This window comes from Muntiacus reevesi, chromosome 3 (genome assembly GCF_963930625.1).
Source record: "Muntiacus reevesi chromosome 3, mMunRee1.1, whole genome shotgun sequence".
Taxonomy (NCBI): Eukaryota; Metazoa; Chordata; class Mammalia; order Artiodactyla; family Cervidae; genus Muntiacus; species Muntiacus reevesi.
The window spans coordinates 98368540-98396040 of record NC_089251.1 but is presented as its reverse complement, the minus strand read 5'-3'; the positions used below and the strand labels follow the sequence as shown (position 1 = coordinate 98396040).

Genomic DNA, 27501 nt, shown 5'->3' with positions numbered 1-27501 from the left:
TTCCTATCTGCGCATCAAGGAAATAGGCCGAGTTTCACAGAAAGGCGCTTCCAGGAGCACACCAGGCCTTCCGGGCCCGTCCCTGCCCCGCTTGGGCGTGCTGACCTTCTGGGGCATCTCGGTGAGTGGCTGTCCTCTGGCCTTCTGCGTCCAGCATGGCCACCGACGGCAGGGTCTCCCGGGGCAGCTGGCAGAGGGGGTCTCAGGTTCCGCCCCCACCCCCCACCCTGAGTGAGAAACCCTAGTGGGATATGACCTCTTTACACCTGGCCGGGGTGTATGAGGGGGTGGTTAGCTGGTGGGGGCCCAGGCTGGGGGTTCGGGCAGCGGAGAAGCCCGAAGTGGTTTCTTGGACCCCAGCTCTTCATCTAGAACCAGTTGTCTGGCGGCTTTGGGACCCGAGGCCTTGTAGGTAGCCCGGGCCTTGGCGTCCACCGGCACATCCCCAGGTAAGTCATTCTGGATGAAGCAGCACGTAGCCGCCAGCTCTAGGGGTGGCCTGGGTCTGGTTGAGAAAGGAGGAGGAGAGAGTCAGGAGGAACGGGGGTACCAGGAGGGCTGAGGGGTTCTCGTGGCTGGTGTCCCACAGGAGGAGGAAGCAGACGTGGTCTGTGACCCTCCTGAGGCAAAGAGGTCTCTCTCCAGAGCGCCAGTTGAGTGGCCGTGGATGTGTGTATCCAGGGGCCCCACAGACGCTGGTTCCATCCCTAACTGCCTGCAGGGCCCCATCAGTGAGACAACCTTAGTTCCAGGAAGCAGAGAAATGTCCAAAGAAAGCAAACATGTGCTCTGTGCCCCAGGCTCAGGAATATGAGGGAGCATCAACAGGGCTGTAAACTGGACCGTCCAGATGCTGGATGGTTTCTGTGAGTGCGCCCAGGGCAGGCTCCAACCATTGGTAGGGAGCTCAGGTTAAAAGGGGAGACAGAGGTGAAGGAGTAAACAGCTTGAATCCTGCTCAGCTGCTGTGTGTCCAGGCAAATTGCCTGGCCTCTCTGAACCTCAGTTGGCCCATCTTTTAAATGCAGAAGCAAATTTTGGCGCCCAGTATGTGCTTGGCTCTTTGCCTCCTGACTGTTGGGTGAGAGGTTGGGAAAGCTGTCCCAGGCAGGGAAGGTTCTTGGCAGGAAGGAACAGAGGGGTTCGTGTGGTGAGCAGCTCAAGATGAGCTTTGTTCCTTTTTTTTAATATTTGTTTATTTACTTGGCTGCCTCAGGTGTTAGTTGCAGCCGGCCCTCGAGATTGCGTTGCTTTATGTGGGATCTTTCATTGCCACGCACAGACTCTAGCTGTGGCTCTCGGGCTCTAGAGCAGCGGGCTCAGTAGTGGCAGCGTGAGGGCTTAGTTGCCGCTCAGCATGTGGGGGTCTTAGTTCCCAGACCAGGGATTGAACCTGGGTCTGCTGCATTGCAGGGCGAATTCTTAACCACTGGACCAGCAGGAAAGCCCCTGAACTTACTGTTGTCTCAGCCAGGGCAGCCAGTACACCGTAGGTGCTTAATAAAGCTTTGCTGAGAGATTAGGGCCTGCGTCCTGTGACAGTAAGTCCTTGGGTGTCACCCGCGGGGGCTCTTCTCCTGCCCGTGCTTTTTCCTGCCGCCGCCTGGCCTGCAGCCTTGCCAGGGGGCCCGGGCAGGGATGCTGGGCAGGCAGGGGGCCCAGGCGGACGGTGGTTTGTGTGCAGTCTGGAGCCAGGAGGCCGATTCAGGGCCCGACTCTGCCACCTGTACTGTGCGTGTGCCGTGCGACCTTCGGCCAGTTCCTTCCTCTCTGTCCCTCCTTCATGTCCCAAACCCACGAATTCTCCACACAGTGTTCTAGTCAGGATTAGGCGACTGAATCGCTCTTGAGTGCCTGGCATGCTGGAGGCGCTGTATACGCATAATGTTAAAGGCTTTATTCTTATCACTAGCTCAGGGTGGTCTCATGGCTCCTGGAGAGTGTCCTAAGGAGCTGCAGCAACCAGCCTTTTCCATGCTGGCCGCTCCCCACCCGACCCCGAACATAGGGTCAGGGAAGTGCTTCTTTTTTTTAACATTATTTTTAAAAAACTTATTCATTTCTTTATTTGGCTGCACTAGATCTTCACTGCTGTTCTCAGGCTTTCTCTACTTGTGCCCATTGGGGGCTACTCTCTAGTTGTGCTGTTGAACTTATGGGGTTTCTTGCCGTGGAGGCATCGCTTGTCGTGGAGCATGGCTGTAGGGCCTGAGGGCTTCAGCAGATACAGCACACGGGCTTAGTAGTTGTGGCCCATGGGGTTCATTGCTCCACGGCATGTGGGGTTTTCCTGAACCAGGGATTGAACATGTGTCTCCTGAATTGGCAGGTGGATTCTTAACCACTGGACCACCAGGAAGTCCCAAGGAAGTGCTTCTTCACTGGAGCCAGTTTTCCCTCCCCCTTCCCCAATAGGAACATTCAGTACCATCTGGAGACATTTGTGGTCATGACTCGGTGGGTGTTACTGGCATCTAGTAAGACAGAGGCCAGGGATACTGCTGAACACGCTGCAATGCACCGATAGCGTGAGGTCTCACAGTCAGGCTCTGTTGTACCGACTCATTCCGCCTTTTCCATCCCCTAAGGCTTTTCCTCTCTCCCTTTTACAGTCACAGAGCCTGACACCCGGAGAAGGCTAGCTCCTTGCTCAGGTTACACAGCCCTTAGAGCCCCAGCAGCAGAGGTTGGAGTTGGTGGGGAGTGGTGGTGGTGGGGAGCTGGTCTTGGGGCATTATTCAGTCAGTCAACAGAGTCTGTTTGAGGTCTGAGGACCTGCCTCCGACCCCGCAGCAGCCCAGCACTCTGCACCCTGACAGTCATAGGCAGCTCAGAGTGCAGCAACACCTGGGCCAGGCAGGCGTGGGAGCCCTGGGGACCCAGCTCAGAGCGGTGGATGCCACTTTCTTTATGGCCATGCACCACAGTGGCTAGTACTGGCTGCTGGGTCAGAGAGACCTGGGTTCAAATCCTGACTGCCACTCTTAGGCCACATGGCTCTGAACATGACATTACCCTCCCCAAGCCTCAGACTTTATCTGAGGAATGGGGATAACAGTGAAGATTAGATTAAACAGATCATGCGCAGAAGAGGTGTCATAAAGTCTCCAGCACACAGGACATTGTTATTGTTGCTGATTTGACAAATCTTCATTGGGAGGCAGTGGGAGCCACAGTGAAAACAAGAGAGTGTAGGCTCTGCCTTGGGGAGCTCACGCTGGTCAGAGACTGTGGGGCAAACGGAGACACTGATCATACATGGCCATCAGGCTGTGATGCGGGAGGATGGGGCCCTGGGAGAACAGAGTAGGTGACTCAGCTGGGGAAGGAAGGGGGAGTCATGGAACACCTCCGCATGGAAGGGAACACTGAGGGGACCTGAGGCTCATGGCTAGGAGAAACGTGGGTGGCTTCCCGGGTGATGCAGTGGTAAAGAATTCACTTGCCCTTGCAGGAGACCCAAGAGTTGTGGGTTTGATCCCTGGGTTGGGAAGATACCCTGAAGGAGGAAATGGCAGACTGCTCCAGCATTCTTGCCTGGAGAATCCCATGGACAGAGGAGCCTGGTGGGCTACAGTCCATGGAGTCACCAAGAGTCGGACATGACTTAGTGACTGAGCATGCAAGCTGTTTCAGGCAGAGGGAACAGCCTGTGCAAAGTCTGCTCCGGTGGGTCCTCTCCTCTTCCACCCTCTGTTAGTGAAGGACGCCTCTAGATCCGCCATTCCCTCTTTTTTCCTAGGGAAGCCCCCATCACCTCTCCTCCCTCATCAGACTGCCGAGTTCCAAGAACCTGCAGAGGTGTCCCCGCCCATCACAGCAGGCTACATACCCTCTCAGGTGCCTGGTATCAGAGGGTAGCCTCTGCCCACCAGCAAGTTTATTGGGCACCTACTCTGTGCCTCGTTGGTAGAGGCAGGAGAACAAGACAGTCTCCACTCTCCTCAGGGTTACATGCTAGCAGGAGACAAAGGTCTTGTGTCAACAAGTTGATAGAACATCACAATTTCAGTGGTGAAGAACAGTAACACTGGGTCAGTGGTAGAGAAGGGGAGGTGATTTTAGAGAGGCCAGGGAGGGCCTCTTGGAGGCTGAGACCCGGATGAAGTGACAGATGTTAAGGGAATGGTGTTCAGGCAGAGGGAACAGCCAGTGCAAAGGCTCTGAGGTTGGACCAGGCCCAATTTGTTCCAGTTTTCTCAACAAGTAACATAAGGAAGCTGGTGTGGCTTGGTGGGGAGTGGGTGAGGACAAGAAGGTGGCAGGGCAGACTGTCCACGGCCTCAGGGGCTGCTGTAAGGACCTGGGCTTTAAGCCTGAGTGAGGTGGGCGTACTGGAGGGCTGCAGGCAGAAAAGGAGGTGATAGGACGAGAGTGGGCTGGGTCCGTGCTCAGTGCTGGGCAAGCCTTACCTCGTGGGATCCTCACAGCCCCCCAGCACTGGGCACCTTCTCTGGCCCTGTCTTCCAGGTGGGTCTTGGCAAGTATGCTTCCCCATCCAGATGCACATTGCTGCTACCCATAGATCTGTGATCCCATGATCAGATCGCATGCCGTGGTGTCAGAAAAAGAGAGAAGGAGCCTGTCGCCATCCACGGCACAGTGCTCACTACTGTCATGGTGACTCGGGATGGAACAAAATTGGTGTTTTGTTAGTTGACAAATGTCTGTGCTGCCTCTGTTGTTGGCCTGTGGGCTGGGGAGCAGGAAATGTGGCTTCAGGGGGGACTTGGCATCATGGGCAGAGGATTGGGGTCTGTGAGAGGGGGCCTGGGCAGCTGGGGCTGTGCCTCCATTCCAGCAGCGCCGTGGGTGGGAATGCTGTTGACGCCGGTCTGCGGGTGGCGCACAGGACCTCCAGACCTGACTGCTGCCCCTGCCCCCTGCCTCCCTGCCAAGTCCAGCTGGATCATCTCATTCTGTCGGCAGCCCAGTTGCCCTCAGTCTCCCCTCTGGTGTCTCAAGGTAAACATTTAACTGGGGCTTGGGACGCTCAGGGCCTGTTCTATGCAACAGCAGTGCTTCCAGGCTCTGCTACCTAGTGTGGGGACTGTTGTTGTTGTTGTTCCGTCTCTAAGTCACAGCTCACTCTTTGCAGCCCCGTGGACTACAGCATGCCAGGCTTCCCTGTCCTTTACCATCTCCTGGAGTTGGCACAAATTCATGTCCACTGAGTGACTGATGCTGTCCAACCATCTCATCTTCTGCCGCCCTCTTCTCCTTTTGCCTTCAATATTTCCTTCCCAGCATCAAGGTCTTTTCCAAGGAGTGGGCTTTTCTCTTCAGGTGTGGGGATTAAACAAAGCTAAAAAGGGTCCTTCCTGGCAGGTCTTCTCAGGGCCTTTAATATGCAAATATGCCCCCCACAACTTTTCAAAATGCAGTTGGTCCCTTGACCTTTTTTCCTTTCAATGTATTTAGACATCCTGTGCCTGGAACAGATAACAGTTTAACCCTACCTTTCCCCAGAAAGGAGGCTTGAAGGGTGGGATTTCAGACAGAACTGTCTAGCCAAGGATCATAGTTTCCTCCCCTCCCCACAGGGCCTGGGCTGTGAGAGTCAGCCTGGTGGTCTCCTGATGGAGCTGCAAACTCTGGGAAGGCCAGGCGAGCATCTTTGAGCTCACAAGGAGCTCGCCAGCACAAGGGGAGGCGGGGGAGTCAGCCTGGGCAGGAGCGGGGTGGGAGAGTATGGCGGGCCCGTCTCCTGGGAAAATCATGCAGTCTGTGGGAACTTGGCTCAGAACTGAAACATCTGGTCCTCCAGGATGCTGCAGACCAACCAGGCTCCTCTGGAGCTGCTGCGGTTACCGCTGTCTTTGTTATTGACAAAGAGACAGGGAAGTGGGGATACAACTGAGGATGCATGGGAAGGCTCTGGCCTCTGCGACACCTTGGACTCAGGTCTGAGGTGGGCCATCACAACTTCTGGCCCTGGACGGGGTTCCCAGGGCCTGCCTGTTCCCACTCCGCCTCCGCACCAACCTGCCTCTGGCTACCCAGCCTGCACCTGTGGCCACCGCGGGGCGGAGCCTCTCAAACTGTGTTGTCGACAGTTTCCTGCCACAGCTTCCGGCCCCAGAGACCAGCTCCACTACCCCCACCCCTCCCCGCTGTCCCTGGACAAGCCTCCACTTTGCTGCCTTATGTCGGGTTCTGATCCCCTCGAGGAGCAGGGCTGTGAGCCCGCCAGGCGGGGCTGGCTGGACTGGGGGAGCAGAGAGGAGTGGGGAGGAGGTACCCAGTGGAGGGCACTGCATGGATTCAAGCGTGGAAGTGAATTTGAAGAAAGGCTGATAGCACAGCCTGACCGGAGCAAAGGAAGGGCCAAGGAATTCAGTTGTTAATAGATTCAGTGATGTAGGCAGGAGGAAGCCACAGTAGGTACTTTTTACTTTTTAAAAGGTTTTTCTTTTTTTTTTTTTTTGACGTGGGTCATTTAAAAAGTCTTCATTGAATTTGTTACAACATTGCTTCTGTTTTGTGTTTTGGGTTTTTGATCCTTGAGGGATGTGGGATCTTAACTCCCCCCACTAGGGACTGAACCCACACCCCCTGCATCAGAAGGTGAAGTCCTAACCACTGGACCACCAGGGAAGTCCCACACAGTAGCTTCTTGAGCCAGGGAGGCCCTGGGGGAGAACTACCTCAAAGCAACTTGCAGACCCCAGAGCTTCAGCTCATGTGGGAAACGGACTGTGGGGTTCAGCCAACCACAGGCACTATGTGAGTTAGATCTGGATCTAGGGTTTTATTAATAGAAAACAGCTGGTGGAGATCAAAGGAGGTGATAGCAGCAGAGAGAGACCACAGGGGAAGAGATCTGGACCAGACAGGTGGGAGCAGCTGCGTGGGTAGGCAGACAGAATGGCCTGAGTTGGGAACAGAGGATGGGGAAGGGGAGAGAACAGGAGCCATCAGAGAGGAAGGAGGCAAGTTGGGGGGTTGGTGAAGGACTCAAGAGAGCTGCGATGCTCAAGCAGGAGTGGGGGCAGTCACAATGTCCATTGCTCAGGGGACCCAGCCTCGAAGAGGGTGCCTGGTGCCCATCAGGTGGTGATATCTTGGCAGCTGGAGGGCAGCCAGGTGGAGGTGGGGGGAGCAGATAATGACAGGAGTGTAGAAAGCCTGCTCTTTCCCTATCTAATTAATATTTTAGTGCCTGCTATATCTATATGTGGGCTTCCTAGGTGGCGCAGTGGTAAGGAATCCGCCTGCCAATGCAGGAGACATGTAGATGCAGGTTCAGTTCCTGGGTCTGGAGGATCTCCTGGAGGAGGAAAGGGCAACCCACTCCAGGATTCTTGCCTGGAGAACCCCATGGACAGAGGAGCTTGGCAGACTACCGTCCATGGGGTCACAAAGAGTCGGCGACAACTGAGCACACACACGCACATCATGTTTATAGTTTCCTGCTGCCTTTCCTCTATTTACATTAAAAAAATAAAGTATCATTTACATACAGTAAAATTTACCCCTTTTAGTGAAAAACTCTGTAAGATTTGACAAAGGCATACAGCTGAGAAACTATCTTAAGATACAGGCTATTCTGAATTCCCTCTTGCCCCTTTGTAAGCAGTCCTTATCCCGACACCCCCACTTCCCAGCAGGTCTGCAGCCTTGGCAGCCTCCACCTGTTCTGCAGTTCTGAATGGAATCAGATGGCTTGTAGCCTCTTGAGTCTGGCCCCTTGTTCTCAGCATGATGCCTTTCAGGTTCATTCATGTGTGTGTATCACCATGTCCTTCCATTTCATGATAGAGTAGGATCCCACGTGGGATGTACTCCCACTTTCTTCACCTGCTGGAAAACGTTGATCTTCCCAACCCAGGAATCGAACCTGGGTCTCCCTTACTGCAGGCAGAATCTCTACCATCTGAGCCCCCAGGGAAGCCTTTGAGTTCTTCCTACATGTTGGCAATCGTGAACAGAGCTGCTGTTAACATCCTGGGCAGGTTTTTGTGTGAACCTGTTTCCATTTTTCTAGGATGAATACCTAGAAGCCATCCTGACTCTCTTTATTTTTTTTTCAAACTTTAACATTTTTATTTTGTATTGTGGTGTAGCTGATTAACAATGTTGTGGCAATTTCAGGTGAACATTGAAGAGACTCAGCCATACATATACATGTATCCATTCTCCCCCAAATGCTCCTCCCATCCAGGCTGCCACATGATATCGGGTAGAGTTCCATGTCCTATAAAGCTCCATGTCCTTGTTATTAATTTTGAACTGATGCTTTTTATTTTATTTTAAAATTTTTATTATTTATTTATTTGGCTGTGCCAGGTCTTAGTTGCTGCGGGATCTTTAATTAAGGCATGTGGGATATAATACCTTGACCAGAGATCAAACTCGCCGCCCTCTCCCCCCCCAGCCCTGCTTTGGGAGCTCGGAATCTTAGCCACTGGACCACCAGGGAAGTCTTCCAATCCTTTAAACACTCTTAAGGGATGATGGGGGCTTTCCTGGTGGCTCAGTGGTAAAGAATCCTCCTGCCATTACAGGAGACATGGGTTTGATCCCTGGGTTGGGAAGATCCCCTGGAGAAGGAAATGGTTATCCACTCCAGTATTCTTGCCTGGAGAATTCCATGGACAGAGGAGCCTGGCAGGCTACAGGCCATGGGGTCAAAAAGAGTCGGACACGACTTAGCAACTCAACAAAAACAATAAATGGGATGGTGACTGCCTCTCCTGGTCCCCAGTTAATCACCTGCCTGTAACTACTGGGACATCCAGGGCCTGCCCCGCGACTCTGGCCCTCCCAACCCCAGTGCCGAAGCCTTCTGGTTAGAATGCTGGATCTGGCCCTCCTCTGGCTGCCCCGATTCAGACCTCGGATGATTCGCGCTCAGTCTCAGCACCATCTCTGCGTGTTCCTGAACACCAGGGAAAGACAGCCTTTCTCAATCCACAAAAGCTTTCTTCCCACCCCTGCTCGTAACTGCTGAACTAAGAAGGGTGCCTGAGGACCCTTCCTTGAATGTAAAACTATGCCCGGGAGGCCTTAACTGGACCCATCTTAGTAGAGAAACGACCAGCAACTGTTATGGGCATACCTTTTTCAACATTATATAAAAATTTACAAACATACAGAAAATGAGAACAATTCATTGTACAAATTACCTACCTCTTAGATACTACAGTGGAATTTTGCTATATTCGCTTCATCACATACACTTGATCCTCATTTGTATTGGATTCTGTATCTGCCAACTCGCCTGCTTACTGAAGTTTATTTGTAACCTCCAAGCTCATGCTCGCTGCACTTTCACGGTTGGAGGGCATGTGCAAAGCAGTGTGAAATTTGTCAACCCACATGCTGGTTCCTGCTGAGGCTGAACAAGGCAATGCTTTGCCTTCTTGTTTCAGCTCATATTGTAAACAAGCCTCTTTCTCACAGTCTATTTGGTACCACATTTTGTGCTATTTGTCCATAATTTCACTGTGTAAATGGTCCCCAAGGGCAGCACTGAGGTGCTATTTAGTGTCCCTAAGTGCAGGAAGGCTGAGCTATGCCTCCCAGAAAAAGTACGTGTTGAATAAGCTCATAGTTACAGGGCTGTTGGCCAAGAGTTCAATGCTAATGAGTCAATATAATTATGTAAGGTGTCTTTAAACAGAAGTAAATAAAACAAGGTTATATACTGATCTGTTGATGAAAATTTTGTGATCAGAGACTTAAAGGAACTTAACCCTGAATTTCTTCTAGAAGCAATGGCTTAGTACTTCCTCATTCAATACCTTATAGAAATATTGCAGACAGCAAGACTCAACTATATCAATCTACTTATCCATACATCAACTTTTGTTTTTGGATGCCTTCCTTTCAAAATAAATTACAGTCATCACTACCCATCACACCTAAATATTTCTGCACACAAATCATTGGGGTTCAATATTTTATGGTGCCTTTAAAAAATTTCTTTTAAAATTTATTTTAAATGTGGCTGTATTGGTCTTAGTTGTGACAGGCACTCAGCATCTTCACCGTGCAATGCGGGCTCTTTCACTGTGGTGCATGCTCTCCAGTTGTGGCCCTTGGGCTCCAGAGTGTGTGGGCCCAGTAGTTGTGGAACAAGAGCTAGGCTGCTCCACGGCGTGTGAAATTTTAGTTACCCAACCAGGGATCGAACCTGTGTCATCTGCATTGCGAGATGGATTCTTAACCACTTAGCCACCAGGAATGTCTCTTATGGTGCTCTGTAAAATTGAGAGGCCCAAATACAATGAAATGAACAAGTTGGTACATCGTCTGAATTTTGAGCGATTCAGACACCTGTGTAACCCAGTGCTTCTCAAGATATCAGACATCACCATCACTGTGGAAAGTTGAAGGTGGGCAGTTTTAAGTTATCTGCCTCTCCAGATGTCTATTTATTTAAAATGTCCTTAATTCCTCCTCACCACAAGAGGTCATAATTTCCAGTCACACACTTTATTTTGTTTAATGGCCATATCAAAGTTCACATTGATGTTAAATCCTAATATATTTTTATCTGAACTAGTTTATGTGTTGCTCAGTGGCTCAGTCTGACTCTTTGCCACCCCATGGACTGCAGCACGCCGGGCTTCCCTGTCCTTCACTATCTCCTGGAGTTTGCTCAAACTCATGTCCATTGAGTCAATGATGCCATCCAACCACCTCACCCTCTGTTGCCAGCTTCTCCTCCTGCCCTCAATCTTTCCCAGTATCAGTCTTTTCCAGTGAGTTGGCTCTTTGCATCAGGTGAACAAAGTACTGTAGCTTCAGCTTCAGCATCAGTCCTTTCAGTGAATCTCCAGGGTTGATTTCCTTTAGCATTGACTGGTTTGATCTCATTGCAGTCCAAGGGACTCTGAAGAATCTTCTCCAACACCACAGTTCTAAAGCATCAATTCTTCGGCTGTCAGCCTTCTTTATAGTCCACCTCTCACATCCGTACATGACTACTGGAAAAGCCACAGCTTCGAGCTAGTTTCTGCTTTCTACAAACTCAGTTCGTGAAGGGAGAGGGGGCAGGGCAAAGGGACATTTCTCAGGTTGTGGAAGGCTAATGGAGTCAAGCTCTTTTGGTGAGCAAAGGTTGTTCCAGCTGCAGGGCCTTTGTACTTGCTGCTCCCTCTGCCTGATGCTTTTTGAGAAGTGGGTTCCTCTTTATCCTTCAGATCTCAACTCACATGCTACCTCCTCAGAGATTGTGACCACCCTGGCTACAGTGGCTTCTCTCTTGGTCTCACTCTACTTCCTTTAAAACATTGACCTCAACCTGTAATTATTATTTTTGTTTCTTGTTTATTGCATCCTCTCTCCCTCAGACTGTCATCTCGGGGAGGGCAGAGACCATGTCTGTCTTATTCACCCATATCTCCAGCCTGAAACACAGTAAGAATCCAACACGTGTTTGGGAGATGGATGTGTCCGATGCGTGTGTGTGCAGGCCAGTGAGGGGTGCCTCGGTGCTCCGTGCTAGGCCTGAAAAGTCAAAGGCTGGTTTGGGACTCCCCATTCCGAGTCCAGCAGGGTAAGGCTCTTTTCTAATTTGACTCCGGCACACATCAGGCTCTGCACAACTGGCCCACAGTGCTGCAAGGATGCCCTTTAATGAGGGGTCTCTCCTCCTGTCTCTGGGTCCAATGGGTGGGTTCAGGAAGGGAAACCAAGGCCCTGACGTGCCCTCAATCCGGTTTCGAACCCACAGGGTCTGGAGAGGCGCAAGGCCACGCACCCTGCACAGGGCGCCGGCGGCGATGCCGGACCCCGCGGCGCACCTGCCCTTCTTCTACGGCAGCATCTCGCGCGCCGAGGCCGAGGAGCACCTGAAGCTGGCGGGCATGGCCGACGGGCTCTTTCTGCTGCGGCAGTGCCTGCGCTCGCTGGGCGGCTACGTGCTCTCGCTAGTGCACGAAGTGCGCTTCCACCACTTCCCCATCGAGCGCCAGCTCAACGGCACCTACGCCATCGCGGGCGGAAAGGCGCACTGCGGCCCGGCTGAGCTCTGCGAGTTCTACTCGCGCGACCCCGACGGGCTGCCCTGCAACCTGCGCAAGCCTTGCAACCGGCCGTCGGGGCTCGAGCCGCAGCCCGGGGTCTTCGACAACCTTCGCGATGCCATGGTGCGCGACTACGTGCGCCAGACTTGGAAGCTGGAGGTGAGAGCGCAGGGTCCCAGGGGCTGGCCCAGGGGGAGCTTGGCAGAGTGGAGCTGTTTCAGGAGGGGGCGGGTCTTTTGAGAGCGGAGCTGGGGGAGGGGCTTGGGGCGGAGCCGGAGGGGCGGGCCTTGAGAAGGTGGGGCCGGGGAGGGCGGGACCTGGGGCCGAGGGAGCTAAGGGTCTTGGTGAGACCGGCAGTCTTTGCCAGCCTGCGCGGTGCTTTGCTGAGCCCGTTTTAGATGCTAGAGGGATGGGACCTGGTTGCGGGCAGGACCTAGGAGGAGACCTCGGAGGCAGGGGCCTGAGCGATGCTATGGTGCTTATCCGAGGCAAAGTGTAAGTCGGGGAAAGTTGAGGTCGCTCTGAGTCCCGGACGGACGAGGTTGGGAGTGGGACCCAAGGAGCGGGGGTTTGGGCTGGGAGCAACGCCCTGGGGTAGGCTGGCCGGCAGAGGCAGTGGCTTGTGGTCTTCGACAGCCTGCACTGCCCGATTACCAGTGTCAGGTCTTCAAGTGGGAGATGAGCGTGGGGCCTGCTAGAAGGCGGGGCCTGGGCCGTGGCCTATGCCCGGAGCCTGGATGGATTGGAGCGGGACCACGGAGATGAGAGGAGGGGTGGCTGTCCTCATCAGCCTGAAAGACTTAGGTCCTAGGCACGCCTGAGTTGGGAGTGTCCAGGAGATGGAAGAGGGGTCCTGTGGCGGGCACTTTACGACACTCACACGTCTTCTTCACCCTCCCTTCCCCAGGGCGAGGCCTTGGAGCAAGCCATCATCAGCCAGGCGCCCCAGGTGGAGAAGCTCATTGCCACGACAGCTCACGAACGCATGCCCTGGTACCACAGCAGCCTGACGCGCGAGGAGGCCGAGCGCAAACTCTACTCGGGCTCCCAGACCGACGGCAAGTTCCTGTATGTGGGGCTTGGGGCCTGGGGTTTTGGGGGGTGAGGCTGGGGTGGGCCTCAGTGTGCAGGTGGGTATTGAGGGAGTGTGCCTGTGCTCACAAGTGCTAGTGACTCAGAGTTGGGTGGCCTGGGTTGAAGCCAGCGTCTGCTACTTAGCAGCTGGGCTTGCTGGGCAAGTATCATAACTGCTTACTTGCATTAACTCTTCTGCATTCACCAAATATTTACTGAACGCCTACTATGTGCCAGGCACTGTTCCAGGCATTGAGGACGTGGCAGTGCATAAGACAGACACAAATCCAGTGTCCTTAAGGAGCAGGCAGACAAAAAACGAGGAATCACTGAAACATAGAGTATGTCAGATGGTGGCAAGTGCCGTGTGTGGAGCTGGGCAGGGGGTTGCAAGCTGAGCTTAGGTGGCCAGAGAAGGTGACTTTTGCGTAAAGAACTGAAGGAGGTGATAAGTGGGCTGTGAGCTCTCTGGGAGGTGTTCCTGGCAAGTACTCAGACCAGGAGGAGGTTCTTGGCATGTTCCAGAAGCAGTGAGGGGGCCAGTGTGCCTGGAGCTGAGTAAGTGACAGCTGGAGTGGGAGGGCTTCCCAGGTGGCACTAGTGGTGAAGAATCTGCCTGCCAGTGCAGGAGACATAAGACACATGGGTTCAATCCCTCGGTTGGGAAGATCCCCTGGAGAAGGAAATGGCAATCCACTCCAGTATTCTTGCCTGGAGAATCCCATGGCTAGAGGAGCCTGGCAGGCTACAGTCCATGGGGTCACACAGAGTTAGACACAACTGAAGCAACTTAGCACCCATGCATGCACGGAGTGGGAGAGGGTGAGGCCAGGGAGGTGACTTTGACTTTGACCCTGAGTGAGGTAGGAGCCCTGCGGAGGATTGAAACTGCTCTGTGGATGACGATAGTACTAACTCAAGGATTGTTAGGGGAAAACACCAATTAATGTGTTAAGCGGTCTTAAACAGAAGCAGGCGACAGAAGGCGAGATGGCAAGATGGCATAACCGATGCAGTGGACATAAACTTGGGCAAACTCTGGGAGATGGTGAAACAGGGAAGCCTGGTGTGCTGTAGTCCATGGGGTTGTGAAGAGTCAGACATGACTTGGTGACTGAACAACAATAAGCAAAAGTCAAGTATCTGGCATATACTAAAAGTGCACTGAATGTTAGTATATATGGGTAAATGTGATATCTCTGCCTGAGCCTGAGCCGTGGCTGAGCCATGTGGCTGTCTATGAGTTAGTTATTATGAAAGAGTCTGTCTAAAGCTATTTACAGTCCTGTGCTGGGGCTGCTCTTTCTGGTCAGGACCTGGGTTCCTCTGTCAAGCAGGTGTTATCCAGATGTCAGCTGAGGTCATATAGAGAAAGTTGATGCCTGTCTCTTTCCTGTGGCCTCAGGAAGCACAGCATCCTCCCCTAAGATGTGAATTCTTGAGGATCTCTCTTCTCATGGTCTCTTCTTGGCCTGAGATCCTGCCTGGCTGAATCCTTGCTCTCACCCACCTCCCCCAGGGCTGTTCCTCTCCCAGGGCCATCCCACTTGGAGGAACTGACCTTTTCCACTTGATTTCCCCTCCCCTGTGAGGCTTGAGCATGGCACCAGATTATCTGCAGGGATCCCTCTACAAGATTCTTGTAATAATAATAAAATATTATTGTCAAGTAATACAATATTTTTTTTCACCCTGCATAAAAAAGCTAGGCTGTAAATTGATGTGGAGTTTGCAAAGCTTCTGAGGGAGTTCTTGAGTGCATGTTATAGATAATACTCAGCTGCAAAGATGGCTTCTGAACAACTTAAAGCTATTTTCTAAGACTGAAGCTGAGGGAGCTAGGATCTGGATACAGTATAGACTGAGGCTGATGCTGGGGTTCAGAAACAGCTGGGACACTGACATTATGAGGGCCATGACTCAGGGAGGGATATGTTGAGACCAAGAGCCGCTACAATGAGCCAGACTCCTGGACAATTAGGCAAGGCATGCTCTGGACAGAAGCTGTTGTAGGCTCTTCTTGTGTTTCCTGTCACCAATAACTGCTTTCTCAATATGTGGATGGTTAGGGACTGAAGGTCAAAGCAGTAGGCACAAAATCTCATGGAGGAACACCCCTGGCTCATCATGATGCCAGGGATAAGCCCAGAACTGGTCTAGTTCTGCAATGAGGGTGCAGGTGTGATGGAAAGTCACAGGCCCCTGTGGCCAGGAGTCAAGACCAGCGCCATACTTATCACTGACCACTGTTCAGAGCTGCTGGCAAATGGATGGAATTATACCGAATGCTCTTTGCTGCCAAAGCTCATTTCCTTTCTGCCTATTTGCAGCATTTGTGGTCCTGATTGATTCAACTGAAAAAGACACCTGAACCCTGGAAAGGGCCTTCAAGACTATATCATTAAGTGTTTCTTAATGGACCACAGACCCCTTTGGAAATTGTACTGAAGCTGAACACTACTCATAATCCCCAATACATGTTTACCCCCAAAGGTTTTGCAGACAGCTATATGAGATCATGGGCTTCCCTGGCGACTCAAACAGTGAAGAATCCGCCTGCAATGCAGGAGATGCAGGTTCAATCCCTGGGTCGGGAAGATCCCCTGGAGAAGGGCATGGCAAACCTCTCCAGTGTTCTTGCCTGAAGAATCCTGCGGACAGAGGAGCCTGGCAGGCTATAGTCCATGGGGTCACAAAGAGTCAGACACAGCTGAGTGGCTCACACTTGTAGGAGATCATGGTTAATCCTGAACCTCATTTTTGGAGCCCTTTCCAGGATAAGACCGTCTGAGTTAGCTTTGTTCTTTCATTTTACATGTGAGGAAACTGAGGTACACAGAGGAGAAGCAACTTGCTGGAGGTGCACAGAAAATCTGTCAGGCCCAGGTAGCAATCAGTTGTAGGGTCAGAAATGGGTTTACATCCTGGATCCATCCCAAACCAACTGTGCAGTTGAGGCAAGAGATGTGATCTCCTTGAACCTCAGCTTCCTCGTGTGCAAAATGTGGGTAATTACAGCACAGGGTGGGTATCTTGTGGAGAACGTGGTGAAGATGAAAGGACAAGTATTGAAGAATTGAGCAAGTATAGTCATAAATGGTAGCTTATTTTATCACCATCATCCGGTTCCATGTACTATTTTGTAAATATTTATCTATTTTTGGCTGTGCTGGGTTTTCGCTGCTGCACGGGCTTTTCTCTAGTTGCAAAGAGTGGGGGCCACTCTCCGCTGTGGTGCATGCCCTTCTCATTGTGGCTTCTCTTGTTGCAGAGCACAGGCTCTAGGGTGCCTGGGCTTCAGTAGTTGCAGCATGTGGGCTCAGAAGTTGCAGCTCCCAGACTCCAGAGCCTAGGCTCAATAGTTGGGGCACATGGGCTTAGTTGCTCTGTGGCATGTGGGATCGTCCCAACTCAGGGATCAAACCCGTGTCTCCTGTATTGGCAGGCGGATTCTTTACCACTGAGCCACAGGGCAGCCCTCTATATTTTATTTTAGAAGTGGAGATAGAAGTTGATGTGTTAGCCCGTACCTCTAGTTTTTAAGTTCAGGTTTGAACTTCAAGGACAGAGAACTGCCACCAACTGGTGGATTTTTAGTAAACAAAGTAGAATTTGTGGTATTGAAATGTATTTGGTGAACATACTAGTGTCTTTGCCCATATGGGAATGGTGGCTGCTCTTTTATGAACGCTCATGTCTCATCCCAAAGACAGGGCATCAGTCAGCCTTTGCTGTGTAACAAAGCAGCCTAAAGTGCTGTAGCTTAAAATCCAAGTTGTTTATTCATCCTTGATTCAATGGGTTGGCTCTTTGGACTTAGTTTAGCTGGGTGGCTCTTCAGCTGGTTTCCTTTGCACTTGTTTGTGGGGTCACAACCGGAGTGTTGCCTGGGGCTGGAAGGTGTGGGATGGCCTCACTCACAAGTCTGGCAGTTGGCAGGCTGGGGTGCCTGGGTTCTCCTTTGTGTGGCTCCCCCAGCAGGCTAGCATAGACTCATTTCTGTGATGGTTGCAGGGTTGCCAGGAAAAGCAAAAAAGGCCAGGCAAGCCCCAGTGCTCAACCATTTTTCAAGTCTCTTCCTGTGTCCTGTTTGCTAATGTTTTATTGGCTACAGAAAGTCATGTGGTCAAGCTCTGATTCAAAACATACAGAACTAGAGTCCGTCTATTGATGGTAAGAAATGCCCAATATTGGGGCTGTGTTTTTTTTTTTTCAATATTACACACACATTTGCAGGTGAGTGGCTGGGCATTGAGTTTTTGTTGTCAGTTCAAAAATATTAAGAGTTTGAACTTATGAGGTATTTTCACTTCTCAAAAGGAGAGAACTAGAAATTAGAGGCTGTTACCTCCAGGCCAGCCTACCAGTATAGTTATGGAAGCTCCTTCCTTTCTGTGGGACATTTGCATTTCTTAGTTTGTTGTAGGATTCTCTTCCTTGACTTTGGTGCTCCCCTGTTGCTCCCCAACATACCCTGTTTCCTGTCTCTCCAGGTGTCCCCGAATGTTGTGAGCTGGCCTGGGAACCATGTCAGCCTTCATTGAATTGTTCTTTTGGGAACTTGCTATCTGGGAATGGATGGGATATTCACAGTCACCCCTCCATTCTTCACTCAGGTTTTGCCATGGAGATTTAAGGGATATTTCTCTGTCCCTTTGGCCTAAGGAAGGGTTGCAAGGTGAACTCTCATCTCTCTTGTTCACCACTGGACTCCTACCCTTAGAACAGTGCCTGGCATGTGCTCAACACTTAGTAAATATTCGCCCATTGAATGGATATCCATGGGCAGGACCCAAGCTCTGAGAGTGTATGGTCTGAGGGTACCCACATGGGTTATCCCATGGCTGTTTCCTGCTGCGTGCTGCTGGCCGACTCTTGTGTAAGTCAGTTCAATCCTCTAGATTATTGGTCAGTTGTCTGCAACGTCCACAATGCTAGACACCCCAGGAACAGCTGCCCTCCCTCCTCTGCTGGAAAGCTACACTTAACCTTGGAATAGAACCTTGTGCCAGGACGCTGACTGGTTTTGCCGTGGGATGGGAGGGTGCGGGGTGCCTAAACTGGCCTGTGTGTCTGTGTGAGTCCATGCACACGCACATGTGCGTGGTTGGGCAGGTTCTTACTGCATGAAGTCACCATCTTTGAGGGGCTCCATGCCCATTCATAGACATGAAAGATCTTAACATTTATTTTGGCAAATTTCCAGAAGAGTACAATCAAGGGTCTCATTCTGTTAAAGGTCATCTGTTAGGATAATTGATAAGTCTATTGTGATGATGAGGTGACTTGTTCTGATTTGTATGAAGGTGCCCTATGGTCTAGCCATGGACCTGTGCTTACCTTTATCACTCGATGTATAGAAATAGCTTTGCTTCCCCAGGAGAATGGTCTTAACACTGTGTGTCCCCCATGAGTGGCTCTGCGTCCACCACAGATGGAAAAATATCCCACCATGAGTGGCCAACTGTCTTCCCCCACCCACTTGTGGCCAAGTGTCTAGCCATGGGTGGCGAGATGTTGAGCCACGGAGACCCAGGTGTCCCCAGTTTATAGCCAAGTGTTGCCCCCTGAATGGCCAAGTATCCAGCTGAGGGTGGCTGAGTATTCGGCTATGTGGGGCTGAAAATCCACCACAGGTGGTCCAATATTCCCCTGTGGATGGCCCCATGCCTGTGCTTGGACGACTGTGAACATGGTCCTCCTCTCTGGTCGCCCTGGTGCCCCCTCCCCTGGCCCTACCCAGAGTCTGTTACCAGTAGGTCTGGAGGTCAAGTGGGGCCTGACCTTGGTTCCCACAACCCCTGCCACTTCTCCATGGGGCTCTGGGGTGCAGAGCCCGTAGGGTATATGTGTGGGGACTGAGTTCCATTAGGAGGAACCCCCAGGGGCCCAGGTGGTTGTTGGGGTGACACCCCCTCCTCCTTGTGCCAGGCTGAGACCCCGGAAGGAGCCGGGCACGTACGCGCTGTCTCTGATCTATGGGAAAACTGTGTACCACTACCTCATCAGCCAGGACAAGGCGGGCAAGTACTGCATTCCCGAGGGGACCAAGTTTGACACTCTCTGGCAGGTAAGCCACCCACCCGCCCTGTTGTAGTGGAGAGACTGTTTGCGGGGCGCTCAGGCTCCTGGGGAAGAGGGAGTCCCAGCTGAGCCTACCCCCCACAGCTGGTGGAGTACCTGAAGCTGAAGGCTGATGGACTCATCTACTGCCTGAAGGAGGCCTGTCCCAACAGCAGCGCCAGCCCAGGTGAGTGGGGTGGCAGTGGGGTGGCGGGGGGCGGAGACCACGGCTCCACCTCCTCACTGTCCCTTCTGCTCCCCCAGGGGCTGCTGCTCCTACACTCCCCGCCCACCCATCCACTTTCGCCCAGGTGAGTCGGGGGCCTCGGGGATGGAGCACAGTGGGTGAAGGGGCCTGTTCCCAGGGTGGGACCGGCAGGGAAGAGCGGGGCTGCCATGGAACAGAAGAGGGTCCCCCTGAGCACTGTCCCTGGGAGTCCTCAGAGGAGGTGGGCCCGTGAGAGGGGCTGGGTGCCCCCAGCCCAGGCCCTGCTGACCCCATGACCTTTAGCCTCAGAGACGGATCGACACTCTCAACTCAGATGGATATACCCCTGAACCAGGTGAGCTGGCAGAGGTGAAGGTGTGTGGGGGTTCGTGTCAGGCTGAGATCGGGCTCCTGGCTAGGCCCTGGGGTGTGTCAGGGAGGGACCTAGGCCAGGCCTGACCTCTGGCAGTGGCTGGGTTGCCCCGTGCAGAGTGTGCCCGCAGGTGTGCACAGGGGCATGCGTATCATGCCTGCCTGCGTGCATGTGCCCGGGGCATGCTGACACACGGGAGTACACCTGGCCATGCCCAGGCAACCCTGGGGGTAGAAACACATCAATAAGCACCTGCTGTGTGCCATTCACGCTCTAGCACACTGAGCGTGCGAGCTTTGCAGAGTCCTCCTAACAAACCACAGGAGGCGGTCATGGTCGTTATTCTCATTTCACAGAAGAGAGAGAGGGCAGGAACTGTCAGGCCCCAGAGCGGGCCAGGGGTGGAGCTGGGGTTTGACTCCACAGCCCGCACACCTAACATGCCTGCTGCAGATGCTCGTGTGTTTCATGTATGGAGGCAAGCCTGGAGTCCTTGTACACATGGCTGTGTGGCTCACACATGGACGGGGGTGGGCATGACACGTGTACACACGCGCACAGGTGTGCATGCTACAGCTGACACACTAATGGTTGCTTGTGTAGACACGCTTTAGGACCCCATCACACACGGAGACATGGGTGAGAGAATTTGTGGGTGCACGTGTGAACACGCAGGTGCACACATGTTACACGTGTGCATTAGATGTGGCTTCACAGTTGGTGCGACCAGGAGCGCACACAAGTGCACATGCACACACATGCTCTGCATGGTGTGACTTGTGGCGCGTGTGCCTGGTGGGGGCCAAGGCTGTCCTGTCCTCCTCCCACCCCTGTCACCTTCCCTGCTCCTGACTTGGGAGTGCACACCTGTGTGTGTGCTCAGCACGGTTAGTGTCCTCAGAGAAGCCGCGAACGATGCCCATGGACACCAGTGTCTATGAGAGCCCCTACAGCGACCCCGAGGAGCTCAAAAACAAGAAGCTTTTCCTGAAGCGTGAGAACCTCCTCATGGCTGACATCGAACTTGGCTGCGGCAACTTTGGTTCAGTTCGCCAGGGCGTCTACCGCATGCGCAAGTAAGCCCCCACCTTGACTGGGGAACCACTGTGGGTGGGACGGAGGGGGCGTGGCCTCTCCAGGCCTTGTGGGGTGGAGCCAGGGTGAGACTCCAGGTTGACTGTGAGGGGGGTTTACCTGGGAGAGCTCAGGACAGTCCCGAGAGGGAGTGAGAGGAGCTGGCCAGGGGCAGGGAGAGTTTGGGCTAGCTGCAGTTGCAATGGAGTCCTTGGCTGGTCGCAGGGGAGCTGCTGAGGGGCCAACCCTCGTCTCCTCCATTGATTGGCCTTTGGATACATGCTGGTCATTGGATATAGGCTGCCCCTGGGGAGGGTGAATCTGAACCGGTTCTTTTTGGTGAGGGGCAGTTCCTGGTGAGGGGCTTGGCTGTGAGCTCTGAGTGACAGGGAGGTCTAGGCGGTAGACCATAGTATCCGCTACACAAGTCGGGGAGGAAGAGAGGCAGGTCCGGTGGGGATGAGGGAGTGGTCCAGGCCCGTGCGGGCTCAGGCGGTGCCCCTCCATGTGTCATGGCAGGAAGCAGATCGACGTGGCCATCAAAGTGCTGAAACAGAGTACGGAGAAGGCGGACAAGGACGAGATGATGCGGGAGGCACAGATCATGCACCAGCTGGACAACCCCTACATCGTGCGGCTCATCGGAGTCTGCCAGGCCGAGGCCCTCATGCTGGTCATGGAGATGGCCGGCGGCGGGCCCCTGCACAAGTTCCTGGCCGGGAGGAAGTGAGCCCCTGGGCTGGCGGGGCGTTTGGGACTGGGGGCTGAGCCTGTCCACCCAGAGGCGTGCGCCACATTCATTTCCCCATGTTTGTAGACACATTCACACCTGCCGCCCACACTTGCACCCCTGGCAGATCTGGTCTCAGGTCTGAGTTTCAGCTGTCGCTAACTCTTGTGACGCCAGGCGGGTCTCTTAATTCGTCTGTGTCTCAGTTTCTTCATTTGAAAAACTGCAATGCCCCCTTCAGGGGCCCTTGGAGTCAGATGAGCTGATATTTATAAAGTGCTCAGAACAGGGCCTTAGCACTGCTTGTAGGGGCTTTGTAAGTATTAGCTCTGTTGCTTCTGCCACCCCAGCTCTCTCCGCCAATTCAAGATCCGCTGTGATGGTTGATTGTCTTTGACCTAAAGCAGGGTCAGAAAACTGCAGCCGGGTTTGTTTTCTATAGCCTGGTTTTGCATCTTCAAAGGTCTCCAAAAAAAAAAAAGAGGACTATGTAACAGAGACCATGTGTGTCCTGCAAAGGCTGAAATACTTACTCTCTGGCCCTTTAGAGAAAAAAAATTTGGCCGACTTCTAATACAAAGAAATTGCAGTTTCATTTGGTTTCTTCATGCCTCAAACTCTTATCCTTATGACAGAATCTTTTACATTCATGGAGGCATGTGACCTTGAACCCGAGCTCTCACTGGAGCACGTGCCTTCACGGGTCCCAGCTCAGGTACTCAGTTATTCCACAGGTGTTTCCTGGGCAATTTCTCTGTTGGGGACTATTACCAATACTTGGGATTATCACTGAAGAGAGAGACAAAGCTCTTTGCCCTTATTCTGGTTGAGGAAGAGAGGCCTTAATAATAATTATAATAAATATATAATGTCAGGCTGGGAGGTGAGAAGTGAGAATGTGAGGTTTCTGCAAACTGAGGGAGGCAGCCAGGTGCAGCTGTAGGGGAAGAGTGGGTGGCTGGTGCGAAGCCCTGAGGTGCCTGGAGTGGTGGAGGAGCCATGAATTGGGGCCCTGAGTGCAGGAGGGCGGGGAGGTGATATGGGCAGGGGTGTGACAAGGTGGATGACGCATGACCTTGTCGGCTCTGGGGAGGACTTGGACATTTACGCTGAGTGAGGTGGGAGCTGTGGGGGCTGTGAGCAGAGGAGAGCAGGGCCTGAGGCCAGTGTGTGAAGGACAGGCTGTGGTGGGTGAGGACAGATCTGGCTGTTCAGGTCTCGGCTAGTGATGATGGGGGCTGGTCCAGGGTGGCAGAAGCAGACATGGAGAGAAGTTGGGGGATACTGGAGGAATTCTGAAGGCAGAGCTGCCAGGGTTTGCTGATGGATTGACTCTTGCGTGTGAAAAAGAGGAGCTGAGGGCAAGGCTTGAGTACATGACAAGATGAAAGGGGAGTGTGTGTGTGTGCACCTGTGAACAATCAGGAGCTTGACTTCATGATCTTAGAGATGCCCAGGAGACTCCCTGAGGGCCCAGAGGGGATGCATTAGGTTTGGGGATCATGGTGGGTAGAATTTAAAGCCTGAATGAGGGCAGAAGTTTGTGCCTGTTTTGTTCACACACTGGGTGTGTCCCCGCCCCATGCCTGACACACAGCAGGTGCACAATAAGCACAGAGGCTCAGCTGGGTCAGACTGGGGCTTTGCCCCCTTGGGGACTTGGGCATCCTGTCCCAGCTGCTCCCTTCTGCCCCCTCCCCCTAGGGAGGAGATCCCCGTCAGCAATGTGGCGGAGCTGCTGCACCAGGTGTCTATGGGCATGAAGTACCTGGAAGAGAAAAACTTTGTGCACCGAGACCTGGCGGCCCGCAACGTCCTCCTGGTCAACCGGCACTACGCCAAGATCAGCGACTTCGGGCTCTCCAAGGCCCTGGGTGCCGACGACAGCTACTACACCGTGAGCCCCTGGCCCTGGGATGCCCAGATGGGGGAGAGTTCCCGAGCCCTGTCTCAGCATTATCTCCCGCCCCCCAGGCCCGCTCAGCTGGGAAGTGGCCGCTCAAGTGGTATGCGCCTGAGTGCATCAACTTCCGCAAGTTCTCCAGCCGCAGTGACGTCTGGAGCTATGGAGTCACCATGTGGGAGGCCTTCTCCTACGGGCAGAAGCCCTACAAGGCAGGCGTGGGCAGAGGCGGGTGGTTGGCCAGGTGGGAAGGGGGGCAGGGGGAGGGAGCCCTTGATTACTCACACGTGCACTTGACTTTGGCTTGAGCAGAAGATGAAGGGCCCGGAGGTCATGGCCTTCATCGAGCAGGGCAAGCGGATGGAGTGCCCACCAGAGTGTCCCCCTGAGATGTACAAGCTCATGAGCGATTGCTGGACATACAAGTGAGTGCCAGCGGGTGGGAGGGTACCTGGCTGAATTGACACCTGGGCCTGGGGCAGGAGGTTGTGGTGTCTGACAGTCAAACATCACTCTTCCCACCCAGAGACCCCCATGATTCATGGCCTTTCCAACCCACAGTACCTTTACTCCCCTGCGTCTGTGCTCAGCTCTTCAACACACTGGCCCTACAGTGCTCTAGCACCCCAACACCCTACCTGTGGACACCCAGGGCTCCAGCATCTAAAACCTCAGTCCCCCTCAGCCAGCACTCAATCGATCCTGCAAGATTCAAACAAGTCAGTACTGTTACCCAAAATATGAGACCAGTACTCAGGGCCTGGGGTGATATTCCATTGTATAATATAATAATATGACACCCGTACTCAGGGCCTGGGGTGACATTCCACTGTATAATATAGTAATATGACACCCATACTCAGGGCCTGGGGTGACATTCCACTGTATAATATAGTAATATGACACCCGTACTCAGGGCCTGGGGTGACATTCCACTGTATAATATAGTAATATGACACCCGTACTCAGGGCCTGGGGTGACATTCCACTGTATAATAATATGACACCCGTACTCAGGGCCTGGGGTGACATTCCACTGTATAATATAATAAATTCCTTTTCCCCATCAGCCAACACCTAGTTGCTCATTAAGGCAACACTGAAGCCCCCAGATATTCAATATCCCCCACCTTCATGTGCTTGAAGTCCAGTGCTTGAACACCTAACCCCTAACACCATCAGTATCTCCACTTCCAAGCACAGGTAACGTGCACCCAAACAAGCTGTCGCCCTTCACTAATCATGCAATGCGTAGGCATTCCAATATTTGATCCCTTTACTGCCGCAATGTCAATTATTCCACTGGACAACACCTGTCACACTGATACCCAGAGATCCAAGCAATCCAATAAATAGACACCCTATTTATGTTGGGTGATGGTAAAGGACAGGGAAACCTGGCGTACTACAGTCCATGGGGTTGAAAAGAGTTGGACAGGATTGTGGGACTGAACAACAAATTTATGATAAATTAATAAGAAATGACCAGATCATTCCTACTCCAATGTATATTAAGCCAGGCTCTATCAGGAAACGCTCAATACACCAACACCTCAATATCCAAAGAGACTAGTGTCTAACACTCCAACACAGTTCATGGATACTTCACACACGGTACCACTGATACCTGGAATCTCCACTAGATGAACCCACCCCCCTCCTCACCCCAGTACCGTTCCATCCCGGGCAGCATACTTGCATCCATGTGAGCCCACAGCTAGCACCCAAGTACCCTGCCCAAATACCCATGCTCAGCACTTCAGCACTCAGGGTCCCAGCTCCCTGGAGTCAAGCTGTCACCCCACCCCTCAGGGACCTCTCCAGTCTAAATCTTCAGCAGTCAGGGCTCAGTATACGCTTCCTGTTCATCCTGAACGTCGACCCTTCTCTTACGCCGGAGGACGACCCCTGAATTGCAGTTGCCTTACACGCAGGAGATTCCCCCCCGCCCCAATCACCCAATCACCCCTGCCCCCCTGCTTTCTGAGCCTCGTGCATGCCCACCACTGGCTGCAGTTGGGTTCTGGGCGTGCGGTCAGCCGCCGGATCTCCACTACCCCGCACAGGTGGGAGGACCGCCCGGACTTCGCCGCGGTTGAACAGCGCATGCGCACCTACTACTACAGCTTGGCGAGCAAGGCGGAGGAGCCCGGCGCTTGTGCAAATGGGGTCGAGGCAGCGTGTTCCTGAGCTCCACCCGGCCCAGGGCCTGAGGCCCCCACGCCCCCAGCTTTTCCTGCTGTGCCCTCAGCTCTCTCCCGGGACCTCCAGGCTGGGCCCGGCCTAGTTTCTCTCTGGCGCACACTGGTCTGGTATTCCCAGCCCGGGCACCTGGCCCCTCTGGCTGGAGGAGGAAGCAAGACCTGAAGAAGATGGTCCTGGACTGGAAGCTACAGGGGAGCCCTGAGCTGAGGGGGGTTGCTTACAGCTGAGACCCTCCTTCTTCTGGGTCCAGAAAGGCAGACTCTGGGAGTCCTCAGGCTGCGAGACCTAGAATCATTGGAATAAACTCCAGCCTCTTCCTTGTTTGGGATCCCTCATCTTTCTGGGGTGGGGCTGGGAGGACCAGGAAAGGGTCAATGCAAGGGGTGCATGAGAAGTGCCTGAAGCAGCTGTTTTTGTGTAGGTCTGGGGGCTGCTTTTCCCACCCCTCTGCCCTGGGAACATGTTCCTGTGAGTCGGGGGTCTGTGGGAGGTGAGCCTGGGAGCTGAGGGGCCAGGGTCACTGCTGACCCCAGCTGCCAGACCTTTGTGGACGGTGTGAAATAGGTGCTGCCCATGTGCACTGCGTGTGAGCCATCACCTGCAGAGACTTAAACACCCTGCTGGCACCTCCCCCCAGCCACGCCCCAGCCTGTGCTTTTAAAGTCTCTTCAGGTGATTCCAGCATTCTGTCCTGCAGACTCAGCTGCCTCCCCCTCTTCCCTGGGCCCAGGCAGTCGCAGCTGGGAATCTTTATCAACCTGATGCCCCGTTGCGGACTCTGTCCCAGCTCAATCCCGCTCCAGAGAAGACCCGTCTCCAGGCCCTCGCTGCCTCAGCTTCCCCGCGCGGAGATTTGGGGTGCTGAAGCTCAGAACCCAACCAGGCAGGTGAAACAGTGCCAGGTCCCTGCCTCTCTTTTCTGGACTCACTCCCCCTTCCTCAACTGCAGTTAACCCCGTGCTCTGTTCCCTGGCCTCAAAGAGCCGAGGGCTCCAGGGCGACTATGAATCCCCCTCAAAACCAGGGAGATGCCAGGAGATTTTCTGCAGCTTCAGGGAAGGTAGATTTTCTTTCTTTTTGTTTGTGGAGCTCTAGAAAGTCAGAGGCTCTTTTGTAGAACTATAGGGTGTGGGTGGGGGGACGGGGGCTTTCGGGATTGTGTGGAGGCTGAGCACGAGACCTGGCTGGGGGACCGGGCAGCGGACACCCAGGAGGAGGCCCCGGAACCTTGGTGACGTGGGTGCTTTGTCGAAACCAGGAAATTGATGTTGGGATTATTAACTTAGGTATAGACCTTCCTCTGATTTTTACCGCTTACGGAGTTATAATAATTTACATGTAAGCTTCATGTTAGCATATTCTTTCATGAACTTTGCACTCTACCTGCAAGGTAGTTGAGAGAACACCCAGTTTTATGATCAACCCCAGACACAAAAACTCTCAGCTCTGTGTTTGGAGAGTAAATCTGTCATGGTTTGGAATTGTTTGCGGGTTTCTAAGCGCTGCCAGACAGTATCTTCCTGCAAAGATTGACAACAGACAAGGAGAGCACAGCTGTTGTAAAGATAAAGACACAAACTTGAATTACCTCCATTTTGTCATTTTGTGCAGCCACTTGGAGATTTTTATTTGTCTTTAAAATTTAAAGCTGTGAAGGCTTGCAAACCATGCGATATTCTTTTATTTGGTAAATGTACATATTAGTTCGTAAACTGACTGTATTACTGACTTTAGCACCATTAAAATGCAAAAATTGTTTTTTAACTTTTCAAGTGAATGAACAAATCAACAAAAGTTACATCAATAGTACTGTTTTGTGGCTTCCCAAGTTGTACTGTTTGCAGGTATTTTAGTTTTGTTAAACCACTTGTTATTCCTGGATAATTATTTACATTG

At 52.9% G+C, this 27501-nt stretch overlaps 1 protein-coding gene across 3 annotated transcripts; it reads left to right on the top strand.

The window, feature by feature from the left end:
* Positions 1-27481, top strand: ZAP70 (zeta chain of T cell receptor associated protein kinase 70). 3 transcript variants are annotated; one of them, XM_065927451.1, is made up of 13 exons: positions 1-121; positions 11684-12134; positions 12883-13043; positions 18981-19119; positions 19218-19299; positions 19377-19423; positions 19624-19675; positions 20577-20769; positions 21287-21493; positions 23202-23394; positions 23472-23612; positions 23713-23825; positions 25467-27481. In XM_065927451.1, the coding sequence occupies exons 2-13, from the start codon at positions 11733-11735 to the stop codon at positions 25588-25590; spliced, it is 1854 nt and encodes a 617-aa protein (XP_065783523.1). In that variant the 5' UTR covers positions 1-121; positions 11684-11732; the 3' UTR covers positions 25591-27481. The 3 variants fall into 3 exon arrangements, with proteins under 3 accessions (XP_065783523.1, XP_065783524.1, XP_065783525.1); XM_065927452.1 differs by lacking the exon at positions 1-121 and adding an exon at positions 329-449; XM_065927453.1 differs by lacking the exons at positions 1-121; positions 11684-12134 and adding an exon at positions 12418-12470.
* Positions 27482-27501: the final 20 nt, after the last annotated feature.